The following is an 18,412-nucleotide window of genomic DNA, read 5'->3' on the forward strand; positions in this document are numbered from 1 at the left end:
GACGCCCCCCGCATTGCTACTATTTGCAAGTTGCTGCCAGGTGTCTCCCTCGCTCGGCCCTTTGTACCTCGTGCCCGGCTTCCTTTCTGCAATTCCCGCCTTCATTCTCCTGGCATGCCAGCGTCACCCGCTTCCTGCCAATCTCCCCTGGAAGCTCACCGCTGTGCAGCCCGCCCTGGTAGACGCGCTCGAGCTCTTCAATCCCGCATCAATAAAAATAACGCTCCCACGACAGAGCCATCCTCTGGGCCACTCGGTGCACTTCGGGTTGGTCTCAGGATTATCAGCAGCACGAGACCAGAACGGTTTTCAGCAGCAGCTAGTAAGGTGCAGAGGTAGGAAATCGACGATTGCCTGGTTATCCAAAGCCACCTCTCAGCTTCCCGTTCTTCCCAAAACCAAATATCTGAGGTTTTGAGGTCACAAGGGACCGCTATGACCATCTGGCCTGACCTGCTTAACACAGGGCAGAGAAGCTCACCCAGTGATTCCCACGTTGAGCCCAGTAACTTAGGCTCTAGTTCAGTGTATATGTTTCCAGTTGATCTCCTCCCCCCTCAAAACAGGGGAGGGGCTGGTATGACTCATGGTATCGTCGAGTCATTCTTGACCAGAGATTGCCATCCTGCAAAACATTCCAAGGCCCCCAGCTCAGAGACACTAAGGCAGTGGTCCCCAACCCTTTTTGTCTGGCGGGCGCCAAACGGACAAGCATCCGCCGAAATGCCGCCAAGCAGCGGCAACGTCAATAGGCGTCGCCGCCGCCAAGCGGCGTCATCCACCGAAATGCCGCCCATTTTCGGACGCTGCTTCTGTCCTAGTGCAACGCTGTCAGCGGCTGGGATCTCTTGAGCCTTTACTGCCTGAACTAACAGGCACTTCTCTGAGCTGCGGCTGCAGCAGGCTCGTCTAGCGCCGTAGCACAGACCAGGCCTACGACTGGAAGCTCAGGTAAGCAGGGGGCTCCATTACAGCTGTGGCAGTGATTTTGCGGCACGGAGGTGGCTCAATGGGAAGAGGAGATCAAAACCGCCCCCTGAAAGGTGGCCCAGAGTTTGGTCCTTATTTGCCTGTCTCGGTGCCCAGACGTACCACAGGAAGTGGCCTCAGGTGAGAACCAGCTGGTTCAGGAATCCCCAGTTCGTCCAGTCCAGTCTCCTGTCTAAGTGGCCGGTAGCAGCCGCTTCAGAGGAAAGTGCAGGTCACCTAACGGACGATGAGATCACTCATCCATTAGGGACAGTTTACTCCCAAGGGCAGGGAGCTTATGCCCTGAAGCAGAAGTGTCTGGCCCAGCTCAGATGCTTTTTGGTTTAGTCCATTAGCCAGAGAAACGTCCGAGCCCAGCGCCGTGCTAAACGTTTACACACACGTGGGGTTTGCTGCAGATCCAGTGTCTCTCCATAGAGCACCGCGAGGAGCTGATGGCTTTTGCTTCCTTCAGATACGCGCACTCCCCTCCCCCTCCGATGTGAAACCTGCAGGGAAGGAGCAAAGGGACGGTCAGCAACGGGGAACGAGCAGTGGGTTCCCAGTCACCCAGGAGGGTCACAGCACACAGAGAAACACAGACAGTCACACCGCACGCCAAGGGAGGTAACCGGGATTACCCCCATAGCACAGATGGGGAAGTGGAGGCGCAGAGGTGAAGAAGGGACCTGTTCCGGGCAGCCCAGCAGTTAGTGACAAAGCTAGGATCAGAACCCAGGTCTCCCGATTCCCCGTCCCCTGATCTAGCCGCTGGCCCACGCTGGCTCTTAAGGGGAGGCTCCTTCAACCGCAGGGTGAACATTCATCTGCTCCCCTGCAAAAGCAGCTATGACCCACGGCAGAAGACTGGTGCAGAGGGAACCAACATCTCCCAGCCCCATGAAGCCCTAGGGGCCGGGGGTTGAGACCTCTGAAGGCAGAGAGAATCAGCACTGTGCAGGACTTGGATCCGAGAGCCCAGATCCCCCATGGCTCCCCACAGAGGGTAGCGCTGGAGGTGGGGCTGGACGCAGACATGGGGAGCACGTTGAGATCATACAAGACTCGGGTCTCCCTGGTCAGCGACGAGTCCCGGCTCGGTCCGAGTCCGACATGTCAAGCGCCCATGACCCAGCTCTCGGGGAGAGGGGAGAACTCACCAGCTGTTGAATTCAGTGCCATTCACCCATCTCCAGAGCTGGTTCGTGTCCTTCTGGAGGCCGAGCCAGTGGTCACGGTGGCCTCTGTAGCGCAGCATGAAGTCCTTCAACCAGAGCAGCAGAAAACCTACATGACGCGCCTGACAGAGCTCCCAGTGAGCTGGGTTTGAGTCTACGGGACGACAGATGGGGCAGCCCCGCGCCCCATCCAGCAAACGCGTCCTGTGCAGCGTCTGCCACCGGCTGCAGTCAGCACACGGCTTGGAAGAGATTCTTCTAAAGTGACATGATCTGGGGACCCCTGACCCTTCCCAGAGCCCCAGCTGTCAGAGGGCGGGTGCTCAGCCCTTTGTGATGATCAGCTCTACTTGGGGGGGGTCTCACCTGGGCTCCCACATCCCTCGTCATGTCAGAATTACCTGGACGTAGCTTAAGAGCCACAGGACACCGGGTGCTCCAGGGATAAGGTGAGGCCCAGGGAAACAGCAGGGCTGGGGCTCAGGGAATGAGTAGGGCAGGGAGTTGTGACAGCTCAAGGCAGAGGGGATGGATGGGGAGGCGGGGGGGGGGGGGGGCTGGGAGCTCAGAGTTGACAGGGAAGTGGTGTCTGAGATGGGTTGAGTCTCACGAGTAGCTGCTGAGAGTTTGGAAGCCGGACGCCCTCAGAACAGGCACGTCTGGAACCGCTGACCCCCCCTCCCCCCCGCCCCGGAAACTGCTGAGCTGTCCATGGAGACAGCTCAGCCTTTCCCAGCAGCCCCTGGGGCGGAGGGGGGGTGCTGCCCAGAGGTCAGCCCTGAGTCACGGAGGCAGGTTTCAGGCTGCAGCCTGGCAGCGTCTCACTGTCGGAGGTGGGAGTGAAGCAGAGTTTGGGGAATGGAGGCAGACGGACAGCCTGTCACAGGGAGGGAGCTGGAGCAGAGCCGGCTGTGCCCACGGAAGCAGGACATCTGCCTGGGACAGGGACGGTTAGATCGGCACCAGGCTGGGACCCATCCGGCCAGCTCCCAACCCACTCCCCAGGGTCTGAGCCCTGGCACCGTTCCAGCACCAGGCCACGCCCGGCCTGTTGCTGCTCCACGGACTCACCATGTCCTGCTGGGTGTCGATCCCAGCCAGGGAGGCGCCAAGGGAGGAGCAGTTGCTCCGGCTGTAGGTCCAGTTCCCTTCAGTCACTGAGAAATAATAGCATTGCCCTTGAAACGCAACCCAGCCATTGGGGCAGGCCACAGGTGCCCTTGATAGCACCCCTGGAAATGAGAGAGAACAGGGTGAGTCTGTCCCGGTCTCCTTCCCTGCCCTGCCCCCCCAGGGGAGCAGCCCCTCAGGCACAGCCCCCGCCCCCCCAGTCTGAGTAGTGAGTAGGGACCCCATATCGGAGCGAGCGACTCTGGGCCCGAGACAGATCCCACCCCCTCCCAGATTGGCATAGCGGGGACATGCACTGACCCGCCGTACGTGTGCACGCCCCCCATCATAGCAGCACCTGAGCTTCCCACAAGCACGGATCAATGTTAGCCTCACATTTCTCCCCTGCCCTGTGAGGCAGGGAAGTCTCATTATCCCCATTTCACTAAGGGGGAAACGGAGGCACAGAGCAGGGAAGCATTCTGGCCAGTCACCCAGTAGCAACAGCACCCAAGAATCCCCATGAAGTTAGCAGGGCCCCACGACTGGTCACGGGGTTAAAAATCAGTCCAGGCCTGGCAATGAGAGAAACTCCCCAAGCGGCAGTAGGGAGCTCCGAGGGAGAGGAGGGCTGACTGCCGGTTGAATTCTGCGGGGAAGGAGAGTCGGAAGAGGCCAGCTCGGAGGAGCCGAGGGAGGGCCGCAGCAAGACTCCTGGCCCGAGGACGGGAATCTGCCCCAAGTATCGCACAGGCCCAGGAGGTCTGGGTGGGGGATCCCAGAATCCGGTGGAACGAGGGCTAGGCTTGATGGGCGAAAGAGCGCTTTGATTTGCTGTAAGAGACCCAGTGAAATGGCACAAAAGGGGAGAAATCTTCATTTAAGATGCTCTGTCCTAGGGATGAGCCCCCTACAAGACACACAAGAGGGAGCTGGAGGCAGCACACCTGCTGGGAGGCACCCTGTTATACAGTCCCTATTGAAATACCTAGATGCTCTGCATTGACTTCAATGGGAGCTGGGATAGGGCCATGGTGCTCAGCCCAAGGACATCGATAGGTTAATTCAATTTCCTGGCTGCCCAACAAGGGTCTAACAAGCATGGCAGGGTTATTAGAGATCCTGGAACCAAGCACTGCAGAGTTCAGGTTACTCCCCTCCCTAGATCACCTTAACTCTGCCCCCTTGCAGTGACGCTGGCCTGCTCGTCACATGCCAAGTAGGGAATTGACCTCCACACTGCATAGCACACACTTCCTATGTGTGTGTCTGATCCCGAGCACAGGAGCAGGGGTCTCACGGACAGTGCTGCTTTCCAGGGGGACGTCGGATATTTAGACTCCCTACAACTGGCTCGAGTGACACGGGGAGTCAGCTGCCTCGGGGGATCCCGAGGGTCTCAACTTGTGAGGGGCTGGGGAGCTGCTATGCCAAGCCCTCCATGCCTGAACAGAACGGGTCCTTCATGAGGAAGGGGGTCTGATCGCCCCTGTGCAGCACTGTGTCCAATCTAGGCAGTAACAATACCGAATAACAACCATGTATGGGCCTGAAGGGCTCCAGCGGGAACCACCTCACATCAGGCAGAGAGAGGGCGGCAGCCTGTTTCCCGAGCTGGGCTTGGCACGGATGGAGAGGGAAGCTAGATTTTCTAGGAGTGTCTATGGGGGCAGAGTTAAGGTGGCCTGAATACCCAGAGTGCTATGGGCAGCCTTAGCTCCGCCCTGCCTGGGTTTTTCATGTTGAGGGGGTTATTTGAACTGCTGTTCTTGCCAGGCCCCAGCCGGGGGAGCCAGGGGAACATAGCAGCAGCTTTAACTCCTGCGGAAATGAAGATTTGCGTGCAGTGAATCTATAGTAAGGTTCATGAACAGTGTCGACCGCAACTAGAGCAGTTAATAGCCGAGGGGGAAACCTTCCATCTCCGTTCCAACTTGAGGGGCAGGTTTAATTCCCAGCTGTGCTGCAGTCAGAGCGCCCCCTCCCCCACTGACCAATCAAGCCTGTCTCAAAGACACTGTAGTACCTGCAAGCCCTGTCCTGGGAGCAGCCAACAAGCGGGGATGCAGGAAGACTGGCGTCCTCAGAGCCATGCTGGGCGGGTGAGCTAGAGATTTTGGGGTGGGAATTAAGTTCAGTCCATTGCGCCAGGTGAAGGACGGAGTGTGTGTGTCTGAGCTGTACAGAGGGAATGATGGGCTCTGGGGCAGAGAATCAGACTTCTCAGGTGACCTATTCCTGCACCCAATGCTGACGCCAGACAGGCCGGGAGGGGAGAACATGCACCTGAGACAGCTCCAGGCTGAATGGGAAGCACAGAGGAGGGCAGGCGGGCTGGGAACTCACCTGCCAGAGCTGCTACCAAAGCAATGACGACAAAGAACAGAAACACAGCTACACCGGAGACACAGATCAGGGCTATACGCACGGATGGGTCCCTGAAGGGAGATCGAGAACCTGAAAGAGAAGCCAGGCAGGCTCCCAGGGCTGCTCCACGGCAGGGGTTGGGGAGCCAGCGTTCGTAACCACCAGCATCGGAGCTGCCACAGACCTGGATTTATTTGTATCGCTGGTACGTGCGGGCGCACGGATATTAGTTAAAACCATGCAGAGTCCTAACAACGTCCTCCCCAAATCCCACCGAGTTACAGGGATCTCGGCTCCCGTTAGAGGATAAACGGGGCTAGTTAATCCCCCTCTTCCCGTCCAGACTCTCCTGAAGCATCGGCAGGGTGACCGGCTCCCAGCTGTCAGGGATGGGAACGGGTCTCACACTCCTTCTCTGCAGTCTGGGCCCTGAGCTGTGTCCATGCCCCTGCCTGGGGGCTCAGACTCGGTCACGCACGGAGCCCTCAGGCCCAGCTGCACCCAGCTCCTCTGAGCCCAGAGCAATTGAACATCCAACCCCCTGCCCCTCCCTCGGTGAGCGTGGGGAACATCTGCTGTATGTTCAGCACACGTTTCATACCGATTCCTCCAGAGAGCTGAGAAAGCACCTCAGCATCGAGACTTCAGCCCCTCTGAAAAATGAAGGAATTGGGGACACTGGCTCGTTACCCAGGGAACAAACCCCAGCAGCCCATGTGAAAGAACAGCAGCCCCGTGGCCCCACCCAGCCTTCACAAATAGCCTTCCCTAAAACGCCCAGAGCCACGTTTTCAGAAGGCCCAGGGAAAACCCTGCTCGAACCCGGGCTGTGGCCACAGGCCTCAACGGAAGGCAGAAATTTCCCACTGTCCCCACACCCCTGCTACTCGCCGTGCACAAGTGGGGGACCCTGGACGTGCCCAAGATGTGGCTAGACTGTAAGGTCTCTGGGGCTGGGACAGTCATTGTGTGTACATCTGTACAGCACCCAGCACAACGGGCCCAACCTGGCTGGTCTCTAGGCGCTGGAGTAGAAATACAAGAATCTGCGAGGAGGCCTATGCTCTCCCGTTTGAAAATCTGGTGCTTACGGTAAACAGAGGGATGAACACAGAACAGGGGTCCAGAGTTTTAGATGTGGATGCTGTAGTGTGTAGAAATGGGGCTAGTGCCCCTTTAAATAGCTGGTGAGCCCTCCAGCGGCGCTCACTGTGTTTTAGGTTTGAGAAGCCAGCCCGAGCAGCAGCGCGCATGTAGCTGGGCCTGGGGTGTCCGCGTGTAGCTAGTACACATGGGTATTTGGCACCCCACTGTGTCCTGGGTTCGTTCATAGCATTTCACTGCCTTTTGCTCTCTAGTCAGGAGTGACACGTGCCCACCCAGAACTGTTCATCCACAACCCCCCGCTGCACACAGAAAAGGGCGGTTACAGGTGCAGGCTGGGTAACTGTCGACAGGAGCCCACTGGGGCAGTCGGGGCCTTGCTACCTGGACAAACGCAAGGAGACGAACCCTCAGTGGAAGGGGAAATTGCAAAGCCAGCATGCGGCTCCCCACAGCCCATTCCCTGACCACGAAGCTGAGATTACCTGGGTCCTGTCCTCTCCTTGCATCTCCATTGCTACTTGACAACTCAATTAATTGTTCTTGTTGAGGATTCTCTCCAGATTCTGTGTCCCCTCCTGTCTCAAGGGCCCCATTACAATTGGAGTTCACCTCTCCTTGCGGACTCTGCTCGGTAGAATCGGTTTCCCCCATCTCTCTACTGACACGCACAGGCTCCTCTGATCCACTCCTAGCGAGAGTCACTTCCACCGGACGGCAAGCCAGCCACACTCAGATTCCTCTCCCTCTGAAGCTTCTGTGTGGAGCACAAAGCCACACTCAGGACAGTTCATGGCTTAGTAGGGTCAGTTCTTGCTATTCCCTGTTCAGTCCAAGAACATAAGCGACGTGACATCCAGCTAGTTTTTGGCTTCTGAAATCTATTGTACAAGTTGATCCTGCAGAACTGATCCTAGTCCACCAGCAGAACCCAGACCCTGCTAGAACAGCTCAACGGCATGGATCTGGCTGGCTTTTGGCCCCAAATTCAAGACTTTGCCTAAAAGAAAAGATCCGTTTATTGCTGTTGTCTCTCCCCAAACCCTGGAATCCACCAACATTCGACCCCTCACCCTGTTGCTCCTAACAAGTGGAGTTCCTACCAGGACAAGGGAGTTTTTAACCTGACATTGCTGGGCAAGAACATTTCAAACCCTGTATCCAGCATCTGGACTCAACTGACTCCTGCTTTTGGCCCAGAAACTCCAAATCATATCAGTAACAGATCGGGAGTCTCCATTCACAAAAAGCCATTTTTGTCACATCATGTGTAACTTCCCGTTACGGGTTTCCTTCTTGGGGGATGCTCCTCATGGGCAGTCATGTTTGCAGTTCCTCATATCAGACCTCTCCAAGACTGTATTATTAAGACTGTTTTGAACCAAGAAATGTAAATGAACCTTACAGAGCCTGGATCAGCCGAGGAGGGAAATGAACTAACAACCGACGGCATCTGAAAAGCACATGCATTGATAATACACTGTTCTGTGATAGCTAGCAATCAAAGAGCAGAGACTCTGTACATGAAACTCACTAAAATATACACAATTTTTGAGACCTCAGTGCACTAAATTGAACGTCCTCATCGTAAGGCGTTTTTGTCCAGCAGTTTAACAGATTCTCCTTCATACAAGCTGGTATTCACCGTTGAGAAAACAGAACTAAATCTGTAAAGAAAACAAAAAAACCTGCCAAGTTCCCTTTTCTGGGTGAAGAAAAGCAGCCCCCTCTCTCTCACCTTCCGAAAATCTGAAGTCTATTTCGACAGTCGTTTTCCTGTGTCGTAAGCAGATCTATAAGCGTGCTGGGCACTGCTCCAGTAAAACAAGTCCTGGCAGACTTCAACTTTTATAATTTTGTATTAATAATAATGATGTATTATACTGGTTTATTTTAAAGTTTTATCTTTATCATCAATTTAAATTTTCACAGCGGTGGGGAAATTCTGGGGATGGGTTCAGACAATAGATAATGACAGACCAGGTTGCTATTCAAAGTTAAAGCTTTGTAATTGTTTTAACCATCTGTCAACATCACATGTCAAAACATGCTAAGGAAATTTGCTTCAATCCAACTGTAAGAAGTTCTCAAGCAGCAGTTTTCTGACTTTGCAGATCTGCACATTTCAATGACCACCAACGGAGATATTTTCCCATCAGCGTGTCTGTGTGCCGTGAAATGAATACCGACATTTTACTATCAAAATCGAATCCTTCCAAGCCTACTTATTAGCTGAATAGGTCATATTGTAATAGCTGCTCCTGTTTGAGATATATAATCTGTTCCCCAGCCGCTGAGTTCTTACCAGAGGAGGCAGCTTCAGCCCCCGCCCCGGCCATTTAATCTCCCGTTCCCTGCTCCAACGTACCCTTGTGGAGGTTTTCAAACCCAGTACTGGGTGGCGGAATGTCAGGCACTGGGTCGCAGGGCTCTGGTCAGCACAGCTGCCTGGGCCATTAAAAGTCCCCTCAGCGGTGCTATCCGGCTAAGGCAGGCTAGTCCCTACCTGTTCTGACATCGCGCTGCACCCTGGAAGGGGCCAGCAGCAGATCCGGCTCCTAGGCAGGCGGGCCATGGGGCTCCGTGTGCTGCCCCCACCCCAAGCACCGGCTCCGCACACCGGGAACGGGCGGGGGAGGGGGACGATGCCTGCAGGCAAGAGCCGCATAGAGCCACTTGCGCACCTCAGCCTAGGAGCCAGGGCCGCTGCTGGCTGCTTCCAGGATGTAGCACGACCCGCGGTGCCAGGACAGACAGGAAGCCTGCCTTAGCACCCCCGCTGTGCCACGGATGGGGAGCCCCTGAGGTAAGCCCATGCCCCAACCCTGTGCCCCCCAAGCCCAGAGCCCCTTCTTGCACCCCAAGCCCCTTATCACCAGCCCCACCCCAGAGCCTGCACCCCCAGCCCAGAGCCCTAACCCCCTCCTGCACTCCAATCCACTGTCCCAGTCCTGAGCCCCCCCTGCACCCCAAACCCCTCCTCCCCAGCTCTATTAGGTCGAGGGCATCACCGATTTTCTTCAACTGGGTCGCCAGAAAAAGTTTGGAAACCCCTGTGTTAGAGAGCTGCTAACATCCCTGCGGTTTTTGGCGCTGAACCATGCTCTTGGGCTAGAGCAGCAGGACGGGCTGCTTGGCCCTTGCCATTTCCAGGGGATCTGCAGGGGACGGGTTATACACCCCTCCCCCGGGCTCTTTCCCACCCCAGCCAGCAGCAAATTGATTCTGGTTGTGGGGGTTTTCACATTTCAAGCAAATAAACTGCTCAGCGCAGCCCCCAACCCAACTCCCCTCCCCATCTGATCAGCACGCAGCTCCCCCACCCACCCTATCAGATCAGCACGCAGCCCCCGCCCAACAGCCCCCATCCAACCCCAGTCCCCCGTCTGATCAGTGCAGAAACATACCTGTTCTGTCTCCACCAGTGCAACCCCCGCCCAAGCCCTACTCCACTTTCCCCACTTCCTCCCCACCCTCCAAATCAGTGCAGCCCCCTCCCGTGGCTTCATGCTCCCCCTCCCCAATATCAGTGCAGGATCCCCCCCCCTTCACCTGGTGCCAGAGATCCCCCCCCCCTTTGTGCGCTGCATCTCCCTGCCCCAGAAGGCCCCCGAACGTGGGCAAAGCAGACAGCGCAACAGGGTCCCACTGCACAGGATTGGGTCCCCTAGACCCAGGGGCGGAGAACCCTAAGGACTCTGCTCCGGGCCAAGAGTCAGATCACGATGCTTCAGTCCCTGGGAGCTTGGTCAGCCTCCCGCTGCAGGTGGCACTTCCCATTCCAACCAACCCCAGCGAGCAGGAAGGGCTTCAGAAAAACACCATAAAAGGGCAGCAAATCTAAACAAGACCAGAAGGGAGCCCCAAAGAAGAGGAGCCAATTGGCCAGCAGCCAGACTGGAACCCGTTCCCCTTCCAAGAAGTGCCTTGGAAGGATGCCCAGAGACACCTGGATGCTTTAATGACCTTTTTAAGAACCCGTGATTAAGACCTGTGGGTGAGCACTTTGATCTACCAGTCCTCATCCACAAAGGAAACCTACACAACACCTTCAAAAGATGAGCCTGGGAGATTAATTCATTCCTCTGCTTGACACTAAGCACATCGCACTGGCACTTTCCCGCGCTGCAACTTTCCCGCGCTGCAACTTTCCCGCGCAGGGGTGTGAAAAAACACCCCCCTGAGCACTCCCAGCGCTGGGAAACTATTCCCCTAGGGGAGGCGAGTTTTTTTTTAGAGCTGTGACTACACAAGCCACATGAAAGCCCTGTCTCGGCAGGGCTTTAACCTTGCCAGTGAAGGCATGACCTAAAAATCATGGACTGAACAGAGACACTGGATTAATGGCTCATTACATCACCACCCACTAACACCCCCCACCACCACCACTCAATTTTGGCCTATGACTGCAGTGGTGCTAACTGGACACTCTACCTTGAATGGTCCCTTACAACATGTGCTAACTACTGATGCTAAACAATCTGCTCCACCTTGCGTTGTGCTGTGACTACTTATTGGGAGAACCAGACCTGAAGAGCAGCGCTGTGTGGCTGAAAAGCTTCTCTCCCCCCAACAGAAGTTGGTCCAGGTCCAGCAAAAAAGATGACCTCATCCACCTTCAATATTTAAGCCGCTTGTTGAAGAGATCCTTCTCCCATTAAGAATCACGTTATGCCGACAATCATGCAAAAATAAACAATTATGGGCACCCAATGCATCCCCTCTCTTCCCTGCCCCTCCACACTCATGCACAAAGATATTGCCCATGGTCTTCAGTTTTGTAGAAAGTTACTCCTTTATGATTTTGGTTGTCATCTCAGGAGCTACAGGTCTCATTACGCAATCTCAGTAACAGCATTTCCCATAGAGTTAAAACCCACTGAACTCTGGTGCTTGGGCTGCATTTTTTTGGATTCATGGTAGTTTCCCTCCACTTCCCCGGGCTATTCTTTATAACAGAAAGATTCTCCTTCAGCAGAACAGGTAAAGATTCAGATACCATGGTCTATTCCAGAGAATGCCAGGCAGACCTGCCCTCTTTCAAAATGGCTGCCATCTCCTCTTGTCCTCAATGGGACAAAAGCCATATCTGTCCTTACTTGGTGGCCATTTTGAGAAGGGCATCTCTCTCTATATTTCCACTTCCTCAAAGTGGAGGAACTCACCAGCTCCCCTGAGGGATGCAGTGGCTTCAGACCCATGGAGAACAATGCAAGATGGAGGCTATTTTGAAAGGGGGCCATTCTCCCCAACAAAGTTTGTTATGAAAAATAACCATGAATCCCGAATGCCTTTTCAGCCAACACCCACTGAGACAGATCTACTCAACAGGTAGGCCAGAAGGGAGGGAGAACGGGTGTATCTGAGCACAGAGGGTAACAGGTAGGGTGGTGCCAGAGGCAGGGGGAATTTTGAGAATAGACGGGGTGGGAAGAACCTGGAAAGACCATTTTGCCCTGCCCCGGTCAAACAACGCAACTGTGAGTCTTCTTAACGGGCCCACAGGCTCTGGCTGCTTTGTGCCACGCCAGAGAGGAGTAAAGCACCTCAAGTGCTCCTGTGGATAAGGCCTTAGAAGTTAAACAGACGTTACACCAAAACCAAGAGTTCTATATCCAGGAAATTCACAGTAAAGGTTACACTGACAAGCAATTCAAACATGTTCAGGCCTGGAAATGCACAGCACTGGGGAAATCAAACAACCTTCACCGTGCACTATAGTGAACGTAAGAGCGGCCATACTAGGTCAGGCCAATTGTCCATCTAGCTCAATAGTCTGCCTTCCAACAGGGGCCAACGTCAGGTGCCCCAGAGGGAATGAACAGAACAGCCAATCATCAAGTGATCCAACCCCTGTTGTCCACTCCCAGATTCTGGCAAAGAGAGGCCAGGGAGACTCAGAACACAATGTTGGATCCCTGTCCATGCTGGCTAATAGGCATCGATGGACCTATCCTCCATCAACTTATCTAGTTCTTTTTAGAACCTTGTTACTAGTCTTGGCCTTCAAAACATCCTCTGGCAAAGAGTTCCACAGGTTCCCTCGTATGAGAACGGCAGGTTAATATCACTGGGTGCGTAACAAGCTGTAGAGTATGAAAATGCATGTTCCCAGGACTGTATTTAGGATTTTCCGATACTGCACTTTGAGTGCCATGCTGTTTGTGGGGTTCAAGCAGAGCTGGCTGAAAGTTTGCCATTATTTTTAAAGGGAAAATGGGCTTTTCCAGCTAAAAAATGTTTTCCTGATGCGCTGAGTTTTGTAAACAGTTTTGGGGGTTTATCATAATAGCAAAACCCAAATGCTTCAGTTTCTGATCAAGAGCCAAATAATTCCTTAGGTTTAAACAAAAGTTTTTGGATGAAACCTGCCCTAACAAATCAAAGAAATTGGGCAACATTCCCCTCTCCCCCATTTGTTAACGTTTTTAATGCAGGGGAGGGAAAAGTTTCCATTCAAGTGCTGGTGAGAGGGAGCCTGGTTCCAGATCAGACAGGGACTAGAGAAGTGATACTCAGATCTCAAAAGTTGAGGAGCTAAATTAGCCACCAGGATTACCCAGAATAGCCACAGTCACGTAAATTCACGGTTTCATTTAGATCCAAAGGTCCATCTAGCCCAGTATCCTGTCTTTGGACAGTGTGCAATGCCAGGTGCCCCAGAGGGAATCAATCATCCAGTGAAAAAAGAACAGGAGTACTTGTGGCACCTTAGAGACTAACAAATTTATTAGAGCATAAGCTTTCGTGGGCTACAGCCCACTTCTTCGGATGCATCCAGTGATCCATCCCCTGTTGTTCATTCCTGGCTTCTGGCAAACAGAGACTAGGGACATTATGGCAGGGGAAATATTTAGGTTATAATCACAGCAAATAAATTCATATCTTAGTGCAAGTTGTTATTCACCAATTAAGTTACCATAAAAGCATCCTGCCTGCTGGGTTAATAAAAAAATCAGTGTTTTAATATGGCCTGCTACAAAGAGCCACTCGGGGGCTCCCCGGCTCCCGTCTGAGAAGCGCTGCATTAGAGCCAGGCGAGGAACGGAGATTCCCGCTACTGGCGGACTCGGCTCAGGCCAGCTCCCGGGGGCGGGGGCAGACAGTCCCGCGGGGGAAGTCACGTTTCCTAGAGGGCGAGGAGCTGCTGCAGCGCCGGCGGCTCTGGGGAGGCCGGGCCTGTTCTGGGAGCCTCAGGACTCAGACCGGCACGTGTGTGTCGGGTCTGCAGCACCGTGCGCGGCCGGGCGGGATCAGCCCCCCGGCTCTGCGCTCCCAGGGTGCGTGCGGGGCGGGGGCAGGCAGGGGCGAGCCCAGCCGCCTGCGGTGCCATGGGAGGGGACCGGATCCCCTGGCACCACGCCAAGGAGCTGCGCTGCTCTTCGTGAGCAGAGCTCGCCCGCCCCCGGTGCACGGCGCTGTACAAGGCAGAGTAAGAGACAGGCCCGGTCCCGCTGCCCCCCACGGTCACACCCCGCTCCCCAGCATCACACCCCAACGCGCACAACAGCCTCCCCGCCGTCCGCAATACCCCTCCCCCGCAGCGGCCATGCCCGGCCGGAGCGTCCCGGGGGCGATCCGGGCTCCCCCCCGCGGGGACACGGAGCCCTCGCCGCCGCCCCAAGGGGACGCTGGGCTCAGCCGCCGCCCGTCCCGAGCGCTGCATCCCTCCCACGCACCTCGGTGGAAAAGCCGGGCTCCCCCACTCACCCGCCCCACGAGCCAGGGCTGAGAGCCGGGGCCGGGCGCCCTGCCCGCTACCAGCTGATGCTAACCTCTGCTTAACCAGCCACCGCCCCCCGGGCCGCCCCCTGCGCGTAAAGCAACCAGTGGTGCCCAAACCCTCCCCCGACGGGAGCAGCGGTTTGCGATCCCTCCCCCACCTGCCCGCTCTGCAGAAAGCAGCGAGGGGTTTTCCAAAACTCCCTCATCAGAGGGCGACAGGCGGATCCGATCCGCCCCCCCCATCACGTCTTATCCCTGATTGACACCCCGCCCCCACTCCCGGAGTATTGCATGTTCCAGACGTGACTACAACACGCGTGTCACGCCACAACTAGACCGTCCCCCCCCCACACACACCCCACCCGAGACGATACCATAATAGTTTTGTCCGGGCAGCACCAAGGAGCCGCACCTGAGATCACAGGCTCAAAAACACCCAAGGGACCGTGTCCCCAAAGCTTACAATGGAATAGACAAAGGGCACAGCAGGAGGGGAAACCTTCACCCCGTTCAGCAAAAGAGACCGAAATGTGCCGATCCTGATCCTATTTTTCAAATGAATTCTTAGCCCCCGGTGCTGTGAACACGTGCGGCACTTCTCTTCCTTTAACAGTGTGAAAACTTTGACGCACAGGTGAGTCTTTGCAAACTCGGGGCTTTAGTGTTTAAATACCAGTTCATTACAAAGCGAAAGAGGAAAATGTACAGTCAGCAACACATTTTCCCACACAGCTAGTCAGAGCTCAAAGCAAAATTTCCTCAATGAAGCGTAACACAACTGCACACCCAGACAGAAAACAGCTGCCCGGAAATACTCCACTGCATAGGATGGAACAATTATAAATCACTTATAATCATAACAACGACATTTTGGGAAAATTCAGGAGCAAATCTCTTGCAGAATGGCCGGCCCCTCTCCACCCATTAGACACCTTTCTGTTTAATGCACCCCCCTGGATGTAACTTTGGGAACTAAATGACTTCTGAGTTTTTGCCCCCTCTGCTCTGGGACACATACAAAAGTAGTTCCCTTAACCCACCCAGCAATATTGTTAATCTTTCCAGCTATACTCTTAGCCCAGCAGAAGAGTCTGTCCTATCTCGGGGCCTCTCCTTTTGTCCCTCCAGACCCATGAATATGATACAGTTCTGCGGTGACACTGCTACTCTGAAACCATACAAAACTCTGAGCGCCTGGGAACAGGGATTAGAATAGAAACTATTCCCAACTTTAACTATAGCAGCGGTTCTCACTAGCTCCCCTGAAACTCTAGGAGAAGTTCAGAAGGGAACTCACTCGCCTGATTATTTTTCACTAGGGCAAACAAAAACCTCATCTCTCAGCTGAACCTGAGGAGAAAGAAGAAAGATCCTGTAAAGAATCACAGGGGTAGAGAACTGAGACGTGAATGAGGATTTCAGTTTATTTGACAGCAAGGGGAGTAACAGAATAACACTTATCTGATTGACAATGTTCAGTGACAGTCTGTCCATCTGTCTGGGAGCTTTCCTGAAAAGAAAGTACCAGTAAATTAATAACACCACCACTTTGGCTGAAATAGAGCTCGAGCCTTTGCTGCAAACCCCACAGGTAGGCAAGGAAAGCTATGATTGCCATCGGGGCATTTTACCCGCTGCATGAAAACGTGACCAGAAACAATCCCTGTTATTGCAGGCTTGGGACCTTCCCACAGTTCTGCCAACGCACCTCAGTCCTCACCCACAGTCCTGAGACTCTCATGCAGCATTTCCGATGCCCCTCAATCCCGTCCTCTCTGCTATTCCCGCCCTGGACTCCCCATACCCACAGAGCTCTGCTGATGTCCCTCAACTTCGATCCACAGGCCCCTGCTATCTTCACCCTGGGCTCCCCCCATGCCAGCTCTGCTCATATCCCTCAGTCCATGCCCTCACTAGAAATGCTGGCTACGGCTCCACCTGTTAAAACTGTGCTGTGTAATTCCCTTGCACCAACCACTGGGAGTTTCACAGCCAGTTTAACCTTTTATTACGCAGGGGCCAGACTTCCGGCAACTCTGGACATCTTAAATCTAAGTACTCGTGGGATTCAGTTACACAAACCCTGCTCTTTAAACCATGGGGGATACTGGGAAAGAGGTCTCCAACAGATGCCAGATGGAGATTTCTTAAAGTTCACGGGCAAGCTACCAATGTAGAAACAAAAACAACAACAAGGAGTACTAGTGGCACCTTAGAGACTAACAAATTTATTTGGGCATAAGCTTTCGTGGGCTAAAACCCACTTCATCAGATGCATGGAGTGGAAAATACAGTAGGAAGATATATATACACAGTACATGAAAAAATGGAAGTTGCCTTACCAAGTGGGGGTTGAGACAATTCAATTAAAGTGGGCTATTATCAACAGGACGAAAAATCACTTTTATAGTGGTAATCAGGGTGGCTTAATTCAAACAGTTGACAAGAAGGTGTGAGTAACAGTAGTACCAAATTAGTTTTTAGTTCTTGTAGTGGCTCATCCACTCTAATTTGATGGTGTCCAGTTTAAAAACAGACTCCAACGAGAAACTGCAGAACTGGAATTAATTTGCAGACATCAAATTAATGAGTCACTCTAAGAACTAAAAACTAATTTTTGTAGAAACAGTTTAAGATGTTCTTGGGCAACAGGATCGTGGCCAAATCACCAAGACACTCGCGGATGTAGATGTCAGTTCGCTGAGATGTTTGTAGTCAACAGACTCCTAGACTTTAAGGCCAGAAGAGACCCATAAATCTACTTTACATTGGTAAAACAAGGGGATTGTGGGCTCACAGGACAGAGTCAGTGTTCATGGGGTGACCTTACTACAATGCACCTGAAATTGTCAGCGTTACTCGAGTACTGCACATGCTTGCCAGGTCAATTCCAACTACACTGGGATGCTCTGACTTGGGCAGATGCTGGATATGCCAAGGAAGGAGCTAACATCCAACATCTGAAGAAGACAACAGTTTAATCTAGCTCTGACAGACCAAGGGTTTAAAGCTTGCTGGCCCCACACTCCCTACTGCACCCTAAGGTACATGGGCAGCGGGTATAACAGGCCAGGGGAGGCTCAGTTTCCCCTGGTGCTGCCGTGGCCGCCGGACCCCCGGTTGCGGGTTTTGGGGGGAAGTTTTTTTATTTATTATGTCCCATGCGATGAACCCGGGAAGCTGAGTGGCACATACCGCTTCCTCAGCTGCCCTGGAACCTGCCTGGGGCATAGCAAATGTTCTTCCGGAGAGAGTCGGAGACGCTTTTCCCTGGGCGGCTTGAGGTCTGGGGAGGGAAGGCGCGGCTGCAGCTGGCCCAGGGAGACTCCCGGCTGGGCTGTAGCAGAAGATGACTCAGCCCAGGCCCCTCCCCTCCCTGGAGTAGCGCCACAAGGAGCCGGGGCAGGAGCAGCAGGGCCCTGCACGGCAGGCTGCGTCCCCACCGCCTGCACCCACCCACGCTCCTGTTCTGTTCGAGCCTCCCTGGCTCAGGCCACTGCTCCCTGTGCGGGTCCCCCCCACAGCAAATCCCTATTCTAATCATCTGCTCTGTCCCCTGCTGTACATGGGGCACTCCATTTCTCCTTCAGCCCTTCGCCCCCCAATCCTCCCACACACCCCTGTGCTCAGAAGATCTAGTGCAGACTACAAACCAGACCAATCCAGCTGTGACAACATCTGCACAAGCACCATGCAGTCCTGATGCAGAGCATTCCCTGCTTTTCCAATTCTGGTTTCCCCTCCCCACTCCCTAGGCTCTGCCGATGTCCCTCAATCCCAATCCGCAGCCCCCTACCCCATCTATTCAGTTCCTCAAACCTTCCTTCAGCTTTGCTGAGGCCTCTTAACACTGACATCACGTGTAACATCCCCTACGATTCCCGTTCCACCTTCTGCCTTTCTCCCTGGACATCACCACCGAGTTCTGTCGATGCACCTCAATCTGGGTTTGCCCCACA

The 18,412-nt window shown here is 54.1% G+C and overlaps 2 protein-coding genes across 7 annotated transcripts in view; both read right to left on the reverse strand.

Moving 5' to 3' along the window:
* The window catches only part of LOC101947741 (C-type lectin domain family 2 member D-like), a 75,030-nt gene that overhangs the window by 32,440 nt on the left and 24,178 nt on the right, over window positions 1-18,412 (reverse strand). The gene's annotated exons all lie outside the window — the stretch shown is intronic.
* Window positions 750-14,756, reverse strand: LOC101948018 (C-type lectin domain family 2 member D-like). 6 transcript variants are annotated; one of them, XM_042845329.2, is made up of 6 exons: window positions 14,439-14,756; window positions 7,214-7,728; window positions 5,604-5,744; window positions 3,219-3,379; window positions 2,130-2,233; window positions 750-1,478 (listed from the first exon to the last, which is right to left on the reverse strand). In XM_042845329.2, the coding sequence occupies exons 2-6, from the start codon at window positions 7,380-7,382 to the stop codon at window positions 1,355-1,357; spliced, it is 699 nt and encodes a 232-aa protein (XP_042701263.2). In that variant the 5' UTR covers window positions 7,383-7,728; window positions 14,439-14,756; the 3' UTR covers window positions 750-1,354. The 6 variants fall into 6 exon arrangements, with proteins under 6 accessions (XP_042701263.2, XP_042701266.2, XP_065420344.1 ...); XM_042845332.2 differs by having other exon boundaries at window positions 5,604-5,714; window positions 14,439-14,722; XM_065564272.1 differs by having other exon boundaries at window positions 5,604-5,714; window positions 14,408-14,542.

The sequence above is a fragment of the Chrysemys picta genome, chromosome 12, assembly GCF_011386835.1.
Source record: "Chrysemys picta bellii isolate R12L10 chromosome 12, ASM1138683v2, whole genome shotgun sequence".
Taxonomy (NCBI): Eukaryota; Metazoa; Chordata; order Testudines; family Emydidae; genus Chrysemys; species Chrysemys picta.

Excerpts from the sequence above, each read along its gene's own strand:
- LOC101948018 (XM_042845329.2), bottom strand. The coding sequence starts at position 7,382 with ATGGGGGAAACCGATTCTACCGAGCAGAGTCCGCAAGGAGAGGTGAAC. Across the intron at positions 5,745-7,213 it reads AAGGAGAGGACAGGACCCAG|CCCTGGGAGCCTGCCTGGCT; the intron begins GTAATCTCAGCT and ends GCCGTGGAGCAG. Across the intron at positions 2,234-3,218 it reads TCGACACCCAGCAGGACATG|GACTTCATGCTGCGCTACAG; the intron begins GTGAGTCCGTGG and ends CTCTGGTTGAAG.